At 44.6% G+C, this 14,292-nt stretch overlaps 1 protein-coding gene across 1 annotated transcript in view; it reads right to left on the reverse strand.

Moving 5' to 3' along the window:
• The window catches only part of LOC104686111 (ras and Rab interactor 3), a 160,329-nt gene that overhangs the window by 14,945 nt on the left and 131,092 nt on the right, over nucleotides 1–14,292 (reverse strand). Inside the window, exons 22-24 of the mRNA XM_039552184.1 lie at nucleotides 11,661–11,733; nucleotides 7,287–7,378; nucleotides 1,927–3,408 (exon numbers count right to left, since the gene is read on the reverse strand). Coding sequence (XP_039408118.1) covers nucleotides 1,927–3,408; nucleotides 7,287–7,378; nucleotides 11,661–11,733 — 1,647 coding nt within the window. The remainder of the gene's footprint in view (nucleotides 1–1,926; nucleotides 3,409–7,286; nucleotides 7,379–11,660; nucleotides 11,734–14,292) is intronic.

Genomic DNA, 14,292 nt, shown 5'->3' on the forward strand with positions numbered 1-14,292 from the left:
ACTGCTTTCTTCTCAGTGACTGAAAAGCAGCTGCAGCTACCAGCTCAAAGACAGACACCAATATCTGGTCAGAAGTCTCTTACCCTTACTGCTCAAGGGACTCCAAATTACTGATCCTTTAAGACACCTCTTCCACCACCTGTGGAGGAGGAAGTAGTATGTGTGGGTTGAGCATTTGCTTAGTATTTGTTAGGAGATTAAAGGAAGCATAAGACACTGCAAGGAAGTCTGTTGTCTGACTCCTAGAAACCAGAGGCAGAACTAGAGGGACTGCAAGAGATCGTCTTTTTGCACTAAGGCAAAAAGGTCATTGGCAAAAGAGTTCATCTGCTCAGGCAGTGAGGAATGAACCAGAGGGCAGTAATATTTATGTATGCAAAATGCAACTATTTTAAAGAATCCAGAGGACCAATCAGCCTGAAGCAGAGCAAATTCAAGTGGTAGATCTTCCAGTGGGAATCCCTGTCCTCCACAGAAGACAGTCCTGTCAAGGTTGACTGGGCCACATCATCCTGTTAAGGAACTGTCGGTGAACAGGGTTAGGTACAACTGGGCATGTCTGAGAAGATGGTGGGATACTTGCACACATGCAGCTCTACCAAGAATAATAAGGATACTTCTTTCTTCCTCCTTTCCACTTCCACTAATCAAGATTCAACACAGACTTCTCTGTGCTGCCCCCACACTCCCTACCTCGAAGAAAGAGGTTATTGGGACAAAGACTGATGGTGTTACACAAGGGAAAGTGAAAGTGTGGGTTCCCTCTCCTAGCTACGGCAGAGGCTGGCAGCAGGTCTGTTCTGCTGGGGAGTCTGCAGGATCATGTGAAGCCTTTGCTGGGGGAGAAGGAAATCAACTGAGCCCACTGATACTGACAGTGGACTGCTTTTTACTCCGGCTCACCACTAAGTTGAGTCTCACCTAATACTGGAGTTGCAGTTGCACGAACCTGTGGTTCCCTCCATATTCTGGGTCTTCCAGCTCCCGGCTTGTTTTAAGCCAACTTAGGGATCCATAAATAGCTCTGCATTGGTTCTCAGGTCCTCACGAAACAGTTTTAAGCTTTCAAAGGAGCATGTGTATGCATGCAGGCACGCTTTTCCTGGCTGTACACCTTTAACTACAATAAAAAGTCCTACATCTCTTTTTATGGATGTACATTAAACAGACTAGTCCAATCCTTAGCAAGGAGAGAAAGAGCACATTATTCCCTCACAGAATATGAATGAGAAGCAATGAAACACCTGTAAACAGTTACAAAATTATTTTTACTCCCCAAAGGCAAATTATGTCTGTGGCAAAGAGGTGAACATTTCATTTTGGAGCTGGTGGTAGTCTTGCAACAGCTTACAGTCTTGCAGCTCTTCTGCACCTCTGAGATCTGAGGAGCACAAAGTGGAATCAAGTGATTCCTCCAACCTGCTACTAAAAATCATCATAGTCTTGTCCCTCCCTATGAGACAGTGATTGGCCCCAAAATTGTCTGCCACACGCAGGGAGCTCTCCATCCTTGTAGCAGAGCAGTGGATGTGGAAGGCCATGGGAATGCAGCTGTGGAGGGGAAAGTTGGCCTTTTTTGTGTTTCCAGTGAATTCAGCTCTGTGTGTGCATACCTATGTATATACATACACACACACACATATATATACATACATGTATTTCTCTCATACACACAAACACACGTCTCTTCTGCTTATACTCTTCCCTTTAAAACATTCATAAAGGGATTTTCCCCCTCATCGGTCTCCAGGTTTTAGAGCTGTTCCTCTAAGTGCTGGGAACCACAGAGAAGATTTCATTTCATGCCTCTCTGGTTTTAGGAGGTGGTTTATAATTCTTTAAAGCAGAGCCCATGTCTGCATAATTGTGTCTTCCTCCTCACCTTCCCAAACCATGCCCAGGGATGAATAAACCACAGTTACCTACCTAACTGTTCCTCGGTGTAGGAGGCTGGGTCTATCAGAGATTTCAACTCGGTGCTCTGCACTAAGTAACTCTTCAGCTGTGTCATCATCAGCCGGATTTCTTGCAGCATCTCTGTGCTGGAGCTCTGTTTTGCCATCATCTCTAAACTGTACACTTTGTAGTCCCGCACCAGGTTGCCAAAATATGAATCCTTGTCCTGTGCCAGCTCCACTATCTTCTTCTGCAACTTCCTGTCACTAGACAAAAAGACTGTGAAGACGTTGGACAGGTTTGCCAAGGACAGCCTGTTTTTGGCCTTGGCCAAGATCACGGAGCGTGTCTTTTTACCAGATGAACTACTCAGCATCTCCAGGTCATCCTCTGTACTGCTGGTGGAGTAGGAGTCCGGCTCAGATGTTGATGCCTGAGCTGCGGTGCTGCCTCCCAGGTCCTCCAGGGACAAGTGTGAACCTTCCAGTTCGGCTGAGCTGACAGATTTCTGGCCATGTCCCGGTTCAGTCTTGGTGTGTGTGCAAGTGGCACCACCTGCCACTGTAGCTGGGCTGCCCTTGCACACAGCCTGCCCTGTGGCCACGGCCGTCTCTCTCACTGTTCTTTGCTTTGGCTGGCAGGAGCTGGGGATCCTTGGTACCTGGGAAACCCTCTTCCTTCTTGGTGGTGGGATAGGAGGTGTCTTTCCTTTCTCAATGGCACTGCTTTTTATCTTAGGCATGTCCTCCTTCTTCTCTGCAGGTTCGGGCATTGTCTCCTGAAATTGTGATACAGCCCTTTTGGGAACCTCCCCAGGCATTTCTACAGCCTTTTTGCACAGCACCATTTTATCTCTGCTCTCTGTACTTGTGTCTTGGTTTTCTTCTGTCCCTTCCCCCTTCAGCGTTTCACAACTTTCAGGGTTACCCACACAGCTCTCCTCCGAGGTCCTCTCACTCAGCCGCCTCCGCGGGGGAGCAGAGGGCTGGGAGCCCTTCTTGGGGCTCACTGCCAAGGGCTCATTGGCCAGGCAGCTCCGCTTCCTTTCTTCTTTATCATCACCGCCCTCAATTTTCATTTCCTCGATGCTCTTTCCTAGTGGCTTAATAAGTAGCTTGTTTTCTTCACAGGCAGTCATGGGGTCCTGTGGGAGCTTCAGGGAAGATTTCTGAACAAGAGCATGAGGAGGTGGAGGTGGAGGGGGCCGTCGAGGAGACCTCCTATCAGTAAGCATGGTGGGTGGGGGGAGATCAATGCTCCCAGGGTGGCCTTTAGGAGAAGGTACATCTGGAGGACAAGGACTACTGCACTCTTCTATAAAAATAGGATTCACAAACCACAGCCTGTCATTTCCTATTGACAGCTCAATTTCACATGAGCAGTGGTTTGTGCTACTTGCAAAACACTGGGTAGATCTTAAACTGTCTGTCTGGGCAGTGCTGAAGGCAGAGTCTTTTGCAGAGTGGGATAGGTCCTGTCTTCTTCTGCGGTTTAAGTAGGAATCCCAGAAATCTGTCAAAAAAAAAAAAAAAAGAAAAAAAAAGAAAAATGAAAACATTATCTGAGAGAATTTTAGCTGCTAGTGATATGTAGAAAATCTACTTATTGTTAAAAGAAATGGTACACAAATTTCAATGTCAAACTTTCAAACCTCTGCACAAAACAGCATGAAGAAAGGGTTGTCTGCTTTATGTATGTGAAATTCATCAAGCCAGGGGATGAGCTCAGAAGCTTCACCAGCATTCTTTCCCCTGTCAATTTTAGGACACTTACCTAGTGAAAGTTGATAATGCTGTTCAGCATTTTCAGTAAGAGCAGGAAGGTACAAGTAACAAATACAAATGATTTTGAAAAGGGATCTCTGCTTGTTCAGTGATAACTGCCCTCTACATGCAAATAGCTGTGGATACCTGAGGTGAGGATGTGAAGATTCTAGGCAAGTTGAGTCTCCCTCTTGCTCACAACAGTAAGGTGCAGATCTGAGGCAGACAGCCTGGATCCAACATGCACCAGGAGACAACAGACGAAGATGACTCTACTATGCAGCAAGCTCATATGGCAGTCTGTTTTACACAGAGGTCTGATCCTGCCTTGCAGTATAATCAGTTCAGAAACATAATTTTAAACACTTTCCCCTGATTATTATTACCATTAAAGTCTATAGCTCCGGATGACTGTTACCTATGGCCATGGCCACTCTGCCTTGCACCTTGCCTTGAGACTGTCTGCCTGCAGGTGTCAGAGAGCAAAGATGATAAAAGACTGTACACAGGAAGGATGTATGATGATGGACTAAGGAATAGTTAAGTACTTCAGTGCCATCAACTATGACTGAAAAAGAAAGATGGTGTTACACATGCAGGTAATCATTTCTGTCAGAAATCTCTTATTATAATTTGTCTTTTAGTAACTGTTTTTTTAAAATTACAAAGCACTGGTACATTTTTTTAATAGATTCAGTATCACATCTAACCTTTCTCCCGTCCCCCAAAGGTGAGGTTTCAAACCTGCCTTACAAGTCTGGTTGCTTTCAATCAATATTAAAGCTGCTGACCCAGGATCCACTACTGGAAGCATCAGGAAACAGGATCCAGCAAACCTCGTATGTTCTGACCAAGGAAAAGGGTATAAACCTCTGAGGGTATTCATTGGATGAGAACTATATTGATGCCCACAGATTTAGGGATAAGGAGAAGGTGGGAAATCCTGGAAACACAAGGATTCAGACAATTAAATAACTATTTCAGCATGCTTGGTCCTTGAACACAGAGCTGACACTGATGGCAAACTCTTCTATGTGGATTTCAGGGGACACAATGGGGCTGCCACACAATGCCTGTACCCTGCCCTGTGCTTGGTGTCAGTAGTGTCTCACTGCGAAAACATCACATGCTGAGCCCAAGAGAGGATGGATGGGGCTGCACATATGTGGGATGACCCTTGGTGCTGAGCATAGAGTACAGCTCTCAGGTCAAGAGGTGAGCTAAAAGACAGTCTATTCCCATCAGGATAAAATTGCCTGTTTAGCTTCTCACAGCCTAGGCTAGTGTCCATAACAAATTCAGCTTTATAAACATGTCAGCATGTTATCTTAGGCTGACTGACATTAGAACAGCTTTATTCCCTGATTTCTTACTGTAAGAGGGAGGAGAACAAAGAAGCTTAAAATAAAAGTGTTGCCAGGAACACCAGCACTCTTGACAACAGAATTTGGGAGTAGATGCACAGATATAACTGCACATACTAGGACCATGCTGCCAACCCCCTCACATCTGAGATGGCTAGGGTACCATTTTCCTTAAGCTCTCCAGGTCTTCTGGGCATCAGCAAAGGCAGGACAGTGGAAATTTCTGTAAGTCAGAATATAATGCTGTGAAGTCTCATGGGCTGAGGAAATGGTGAGTAAACCAATCTACACAGGGGAAGTTGGTCATTTTTCTCAGTAGTGGTCAGGATAAAGCACTGTGATGAAAATGCAGGGAAGCAACAGATGATGTGGTCCTACCAAGTAACAAGGCTGCTTCAGCAGGCATTTCCCAGTACAGCCACACTGTCTCACACTGCCAAGAAGGCTGTTTGATCATCTCCCATTGCTGTCCTGGATCTTCCCTTATCTTGTACTCTGGGAGGGATAATTAAGCAGTTCTTGGAGTCTTTGGCATGTCTGTGATGGTATGTGCCCTTTGTGCAGTGCAATCATGCTAATTCTCCTGCTAAAATAACTTCTGTACCAGCGAGGTCAGGACTAGAAGGCCTGCAGTACATCCTCTGTGACAACATACAGAACAACCAGATCCTTTGTGGAACAATTCAGCTTGTAGATAGACATCTTACTTCTATCCCCTTGAAACACATATTACTTTGAAATAACTACAAAGCAACATATGAAAATTTCAGACAATGCTATGTTTCCTTTTGAAGTGCCACTTTGGGGAGCACTCATTGTTTGTGTACCCATTTATATCCACAAGATTTTGTTCCAGGAAGCAATAAACAGCATCAGTCAGTAGCTGAGCCTGTTTGACTCTACTAAGACAGCATGGCACTTCAGAAAGCTTTGTTTCCTAGGAAGATGCACACAATAGCAGTTTTTTTCTGTTGTCAGAAACTTGCCTGGTGTGAAATGCACCATGACAAATAAACTTCCAAGCCTCACTACTTTTATGACCACCAGTACAGGAGAGAAGGGAAAAGACTACAATCAATATTGCTTTGGTGCTTGTGCTTTAACTAATCTCTTCTTTCAGAAGTTGTTGGAAACTGTTGCCTGAATCAAGATAGCCTCTGATGGCTCAAATTAGACTGAAGGTTGCAGATTCATGATACACTTCCTACATTTTAATCCAAATTTTTAGACTTGTTATAAAAAATTAAGTTTGCAACTTGTTATCTCAAATTGCAAAGTACCTTTTTATAAGCAATAAGTGCTGACTGGACACCCATATAAAAGGATGCTTTGACAAATCGGAACATACTCAAAATAGAGGATGCTGAAAGTGTTAGAGGCAAATCTGTTGGTCAAATTCAACAAAGCTGCCTGAACTGAAACCAGTGGGGTTTGCCCATGCCTTCTGGGAGGTATGATGCAGAAGATCCAAAAATAGATACCGATGGGCTCAGAGTGCTCTAATAAGTATGTCTAATAAATGAGCTAACTCTTCAATTTTCTCCATTGTTTGGCTTTTTTCAACACCCAAAAGAAAACTGGAAAACCAAGGAGTGTGAAAGCAGCTAACTGAAGTAGCTGTCTCAAGTGGAGAGTGTTAAATGGAAGGAAATAGAAAGGAGACCTCCTTTAGTTAACAGATCTTCTTTTCCTATCTCTGTAACTTTATACATTTCACCTAAAATTTGCTTGTTTGGTGCTGTCACTAAAAATAATGTTCCTTTTTGCATGTGATTAGTGTGAGGTGAAAGAACATGCTGGGACAATACACATTTCTCTACCAACTAGAAGTCCTGCGGGAGAAAGCAGAAATATCAAAATGCAAAAGTATCACACTTTCATCAGCATTGCCCCCACACATCAGAAGGAGAAGCTGCAAAGGTATTTTCCATATAGCTCAGATGCCAGCTACTTCCAACATGTGTAAGTTATCCCGAGGGGCCGTACTGCCCTTTAGCTGGTGAAAGCCACCGCTTACACAGACTGTAGGTACCACACCCTGGACAGAGATCCAGGTGGAGGTTTATGGACAAAGGGGCAAGTGCCCTTTTTCTCAGCAACTTTCTATGAACATAAAGATCATAAACATCTTCTTCTTGCATTCAGACCTCTTTAGCTATACCAAAGACAATAGTTCATCTGTCTTCCAGTTGCACTATGTTTGTGCAAGGCACCATTGTTCTCACAAGTCCAAGTGAAAATCTGACTGCTTTGAGGGACTTACCTATCCCCAGACTAGAGATAATTTCAAGGTCTTGAAAGCTACTGGCTTCTAATATTGCTTGTGGCAGCCTCAGGGTAAAGGGCAGCAAATCCCTGTAGAAAGAAACAGAATGAAAAAACAGCAAAAGGATAAACCCCACAATTTTTAGGAATTCCAGACTTCACTTGGTTTTAGTGATTGGATTGGCTCAAAATTTCAGCCCTGTTCTGCAAAGTTGTGGCTGGTAAGGAATCATGGACATTGTGCTGGCCTGGGTTGCTCTGATTTCACAAAAGATCACCAGCTTCTGTGGCGATGCTTCATGCCATAGCACTGACTTAATTCCCCTGTTTTGGTTCTGTCCTCTGAAAACAGCAGGAATGCCTCTCACTTCAGGGGAGGCCACAAGGGTTGAAATATCTTCCCATGAAAAGCGAGGTGCTGCAAATTGTAATTATTTTAATTAGAAAAGCCAATCTTTTTGGTGTGGAAAGGATTTGAAGTCCTTTTTCTTTCTGTTTACCCCTCCCTCACTACTCTGCTTCCTCTTTTAAAAATCTCTGTAAGTGTAAGGCATGGGTACACGGCAAGGCACAGAGGGATTAGGGGAGGAAGACCCCGCCTGGGGAAGGGTAACCCCTGGGTGAAGGGACAGACAGCGAGGAATTGCTGCATGATGCTGAGAAAACACATATATCCCACTCTCAGACTTCTGAGTACTTGGTTTCTGGAAAGATGCTGTATTTCTACCAAAAAAAAGATGGAGTTTCTTAGAGGATGTTAGCTGGGTTTCACTGAAACACACCCTAAGTCTCAAGCAATTTAACAGAGCACTTGGTCTGCCAGTGAACTGTTCAGGTTTGCCTCTTGCCCAGTGACAATTTGCTAAACCTGTTCTTGCCTCAATTCCCATTCTAACAAGGACTAGAAAAGCCAGTCCCTAAAAGACAGCAAGGAATGGTGCAGGATCATTTTACACATAAAAAGTTTTACAAAGTGTTCTACATGGTACAAGGAATTATTATAGAAAAAACTGGCCTTATGAGTGGGAGGTCTCTACTACACAAATGCACACCCCAAAAATGCACACAACTGCAGACCTATCTGTTGACAGATGAATTCAGGGGGCCTATTTCTGACCTTTTTAACAGATACATACCTTACTGATGTATTGTGTTCTCCATGGGTTCCCTGTGCACTGCTGAGCACTCTGTTGTCACACTGACATAAACTGATGTGATCCCTGGCTTATTATTTTTTCATGGTAGATATGAGGTTTAAAAGAGGAAGAGGGTCCATGTACCTTCTGCTTTCTTTGTTATTTTGTATGCATGAATAGTTCCCTTACTTTTCTTTCTTTCTTTTTTTTTTTTTTAGGAAAATACATTTTAAGATCAGGAAATATTAGGACATTGCCCTAATAGAAAAAAAACTGGTCTTATTAATGGGGCAGCAGCTTGCAGACCAGCCACCAAGTCACCTGATACCTACAGGTGAGTAATATATCCAGGCCAAAGTTTTTTTTGAGAAGAGCCTGTCAGCCCTGAAAAGCTGTTTCCAGCTATTCATAGGCAACTTACTACACCCCTGAGAACAGGCCTCTACATTCACCATCACAGAGAGCTCCTATGAGCTGCCAACAAATGGTGGGTCAGTGCCTTTTTACTACCTGCTTCTCTCAGAAAATTATTCCCTTTTTATCTTGACAGTAGCCTGGAAAATCACATGAACCATCTGAATGTGTATTTGACACTCAGAAATAACATCTATAACAGGAGCAAATAGAAGAATTTTTCTTTCTTTCTTTCTGAGACTCTTTCTCAAGCCATGATCTTTTTTACAGGAAAGCAGAAGTGAGCATATTTTCTCTGTCACCAGCCATTTGACTAGAAATGCCCAGTTGTATTTTGCATTTGGGCTGTTCTTTGCTTTGGTGAGAAAGAAGTCTTTATATGGGTCCAGGGCTTAATTTATGTCCATTCTATAGGGTTGTCATGGGTTAGCAAGCATAGTCCCGGAAGTGATGTTCTTGCACAGGGGTGCTTACAGCTTCCTCTGGGACTTGGCAGAACCTATCAGCTGGCCTGTTTGAATATGGACAATTCTTTAAGCCACTTAAAGTTGTGACCACCTCTGTGATCCACACTTAAGAATAGAAAACCCTGAGGTAGAGGCTTGGTCTCGTTTCCGGTGCTGGGACAGGTGGCTGCGGGCCCCATGCGGGGGCCAGCAGGCCCAGCCCAGGCCCTGCTCGGGCCAGGCCAGGCCAGACCACGGCCATCCTGGAGCCGATGGGCCCTGTTCCACCCGCGGAACCCCCCACCACAGCCCTGCTGTGGGCAGCCGGAGCAGCTCGGCTCCCCCTCTCCAGTACGGCCAAGATTCAGCTGAAGCTGCACCGCCGTCCGGCAGAGATCATGTGACCAACAGCGATAAGCCACATTCCAGCTGCAAGGCCTGGGTGAGATTAACCCTTTTAGTGCTGTGAAGAGCTGAAAACCTGAGGGAGAAGAAAGAGGAGATGCTTAAAGCTGAAATTCTGTTGTAAAGCTATGATCTATCAGAGTACCCGTTGTAATTCCATGAAGGCATGGGGGGTGGAGCGTTCAACTTGTACTTGTGAGCAAAAGCACCTGCGCTGAGATAGGCAGATGTTGACGCAGCTGTAATTTCATGAGAAGTTTGAACAGGGAGAGATGGAAGCGATGAGGACTTTTGCTCCAAATGGGAAAGGAGAAAACCTCAGTTCCTAGAGATGCTCCCAGAGATAGTCCTAAAGATGAAGATGAGGAAGACCCTTTGCTCCCAGGGAAGGAGAAGGACCTCTGTTCTTAGAGATGAATGCTCCCAGAGATGGGTGAAGAGAACTTTTGTTTCTGAACGGCTCAACCTTAAATTTGTACCCCAGTAATTCAAGAGTGGACCCTTGAAAGCAGCTGTGGGAAAAGCTGCAAGTTGTGGGAAGGGACTCGCATGCCAGCAGAGAACCAACCTGGGCGGCTGTCTCGTTGTGATAATGTTTTCATAGCATGGGCAAGAGAGACTCCTCTTCCTAAATGGACTGAACAAGGTTATTATGGAAGTGATAAACAGACTTAACATCTCAAGAGTTGTCTTTTTACATTGTCAGTGGGAGAAGGGAGGAAGGTGGGGGGAGGAGAAGTGTTCTGAAGGTGTGGTATGGTTTTTTTCTCTCTTCTTTTAGGTCTGTTAATAAACTTCTTTATATTCTTTCAAGTTTGGTGCCTGCTTTGCGTTTCTCCTAATTCTTATCTCACAGAAGGTAAACAGTAATGAGTATTTTGGGTCAAACCACTGCACTAAATTGGTGTTTCTGCCCAGTTACAAACCCAACCCGCTACAAGGGTCTATACAAATCTAGATGGCTAAATGTCTATTAAGTGATGAGGATGAGGCAGAGCATGGTTTCTTCCATGCAGGTAGGAGTCATGGCCCAGAAGTGTTGAGCTCAGCTGTCTGCAGAAGCAGCCCTCAGAATAGTGGGAATATGACTGGCTGGGTAAGCTTTAGCACACTGTCTCCTACCGCAGACAGACTTCTCCTACTGTGTGACCTAACCAACTGGCTAACGTGACTGCCTTGTAAACATATCCTGAACCTGCTTTCTCCTCTTAAAAGGAAATAACTACTTTAAGAGTCACATAAGTTTATATAGAGGAAGTCAAAAGTCTACAACCAACTCCCAACGAGGCCTGCTGCAGTAAGGATAGGGTAAGTAGGTGGTGGAGGTACTGCTGCAGTGTGCTAGGCACAAGGACACAGATTAGAGAAGGCTGCAGACATATGGGTTTAATTACACAGAGGGGCTCATCAGATGCTGATCACACCTTGCACTAGTGAAAATGACATTACAGGTCTTTCCCATCTCTATACCCATTATGGTTGGTATTTCTGTGCTGAGACAACAAGCACTTTATTTTCATTTTAGATTTTAGAGAACGTTATTTCAGGACTGCTTTCCTTGATAGGTTCCCCATAGGTGACTAAGTGCTTTGAGTCTCCCACAGGCAACAGTTCATTAGCAGGTTTGCTAAGTTGCTACCAGGTGTGTGTGTGTGTATGCTTAAAGCTACTTTAAATAAATAATTAACTCGTGGCCCTTCTTCCTCCCTGCCTCTGTTCTGTGCCTCTGCCCTTTGTGGAAGCAGCCCTATGGACAAAGCTTCCAGCTGCAGGGACAGCAGTGCTTGTGGTGTGCCTGGCCAGGAACTGGATGATCTAGCCCCACTGTAGATACAAGCATTTGAAATACCTTCTGGTCTGGCAGGTTGAAGGGTAGCAGAGGAAACAGAGGGGTCTGTGTGGGACTGGGGACGGGCAGACCAGAGGGAAGGGCAAAATGACTGCGCCATGGAAGCAATGAATGCAACTCACCTGCTGACACAGTAGAAGGCAACCAGTTTGAAAACATCCTCAAATACAAGGACAGATCCTTCCAGGTACAGGACTGGTGAAAAACAGAAAAGACAGTCAGCAGCTGTTTTCTTTGAGCTATGTGATTTAAAAAAAGCAGGTAGGTTTGGCTAGCACGTCTTGTGTTCTGTGACTGTCCAGTAATTGCACGGACTAATATGAAGAAGAGTGAAGAACTGGCTTCAGGTGGTCAAATGCAACAAGATTCTTCAGGGAGACACCAGAGAAGAAATATCTCAGCCTAGCTTTTGGAAAAGTTAGCTCAAGATATCCAAGTGTTGTGACACTAACAGAAACAATGGGAAGAAGAAAACCTCCCAGGTCACTTCCAAAGGGATCATTACAAGCCCATCTGTCTCTAAGGATGTGCATATCTGCAGTACATATGCGGCTGACCTTGTGACTCTTCATGCTGGAATCTGGTTTGGTCTGGATGCACAAAGTGCTTTGAAGAAAAAAAAATAGAAATTACTGTTTCATTACTATGTGTGTGGGCTCTGACCTGGGTCACACAGGCAGTGTGAGCATAGCCTATTTGTATCTCTTCTGTCTTCTCCCTCCCATGGTGTTATTCAGTGACTGCACCCTCCTTTAAGTGGCAAAATAAAATCCACCATATTGCAGAGTTCTTCAAGATGACCTCCTTTCTAATGATATGCATTTGGGCATTGTATAGCCCAAATCTCACATGTCATTACAGAGCTTTTGGCTTTTAAACCAGAAAAAAATTCACTGGCCAGTAGAGAAAGTTTACCCAACCAATAAGGCAAAGCAGAGAGAAAGACCTGAATCTGCAGGAGAGATGTGTCCATCTTTGCTTCAGCTTTATAGTCTCACAAACTGTCTATGCCTGTTTGTGCACAACACACCACCACAACAGGCACTGAGTAAGGAAATCTGCAGTGGATTCTCAGAAATGCCCACTTACCGGTGGTAAAGAACTACCCCCAGAGCTGCACTCCAGAGCTGCCACAGGAGCATGCCGGAAGTCCCTAGGGAGCAGCACCAGCTCCCATCCCCACGGCACTGCCCACAGAGGTTGTGCATCTTCCTTCACACTGTTCTAGGCCACAGGTCAGAGCTGTGGGCACAAAGCTCAGCTACTGTGATTCAGCTTCCTCAGTCAGCCATGATTCACAGCCCTGTGAACAGTCCCCAGCCCCTTGCCATGCCTGCCTGGTGGTTGGTCTCCTACAAAGCAGGGTCTCCAGCACCTGAGGGAAGGACACACCCACCTGGCTCTCCTCTCCCTCACCTCTGTGTCCTGGCTCTTGTTCTCCAGCCAGCAGATAATCCCACTGCAAGGAAATGCTCAAGATTGTCTCTTGTTCAAGTTCATATCTCATTCCCCAAATAAGGCATTTCCTCCTTTTACTTCTCCCTTTGTTCTAGCCCAGGCCCAGTAGGTTGCTCTTTTGGGCTGAATACACCAGTGTAGGCATTTTTTAAAGAGACAAAGGCCATGTAATTCTCAACAGTCATTCCTAGCATCAATTTATGTTGGATCAGCATGAACAATTTAACCTCAGTGTATGCACCCATACCAGACTGCAATGTGGAATTTAAAACATACTTCAAGCAAAACAATCCCTTTCCCTCACTTTTCTCTCACGACTGGAAAAAATCATGTTTGGCGAGTTTTTCTTTTTCCATGGTAAGAATCATGTTTCAGTCAGGGATTTTCATTAAACATCTACCATGAAAAATTTCTGTAATTTGAAACCCATCTGCTTTGCAGTCCTGACACAAGAAACAAAACTAAAACCAAAACCCAGTCCTGTTCTGGAGAATGAACCAAAACCCAAAAGTCTGAATTCACTCAAATCTCCAGCAATTAAATAAAGCCCTTTGTACAGATGACGGTTTTAAGGGAGTTTTTTTCTGTTAAGAACCACAGGTTCACTTTGGTATTCTGAGTTGCAGGAGAGCAGGCTGCACCTGTACATGTTCACATATGTGAGCAAATTGCTTAGATTGGGACAATTGATTGTTTCTGTGCCAGGAAGCTCTGCCATTTGGGAGCTTCAATGTTAGACAAAAAAATACTAGTCTGAGTCCCTCTGTGTCAGGAGTTTCCACATGTAAGTGCCTTGCCACTGCTACTTCTCCTCACATATACAGTTAAATAGCATAAAACACCACAAATCACCAGGAATTATATAGCTAAAGAAGACTAGGTACAAAAAGCTGCTGAAGCTTAAGGACAGAAGTTTTCAGCAGGTGGTATATATAAATAGGACTGTCCCTGCTCTGGGAGGTCATAGAAGGTAACAAAACCGAGTGTATTTCTCAGCAGGCTGGAATTCATCAAACAGAGACCCACAGCTCTCCTGGGACATTTTTGGGCAGCCTGGAAACAAGTAAGAACAGATGGAAGAATAGTAAGAATAGTGCTTTAGATGGGTCATTACTCGAGATACTAACACCATCAGGACCAATACTCAGCCCAAAATTTATTCTGAACAGTGCCAATGTCAAGCAGCCTGCATAGGGCTGCCATGGCTACTTGGATCTCTCCCAGCACAACACCCGTGGGGGAAGCCTTGCAAACTCCTGTGGGGAACATCTTCCTTGGGAGAAAATCTAATGCTTT

Source organism: Corvus cornix, chromosome 5, assembly GCF_000738735.6.
Source record: "Corvus cornix cornix isolate S_Up_H32 chromosome 5, ASM73873v5, whole genome shotgun sequence".
Taxonomy (NCBI): domain Eukaryota; kingdom Metazoa; phylum Chordata; class Aves; order Passeriformes; family Corvidae; genus Corvus; species Corvus cornix.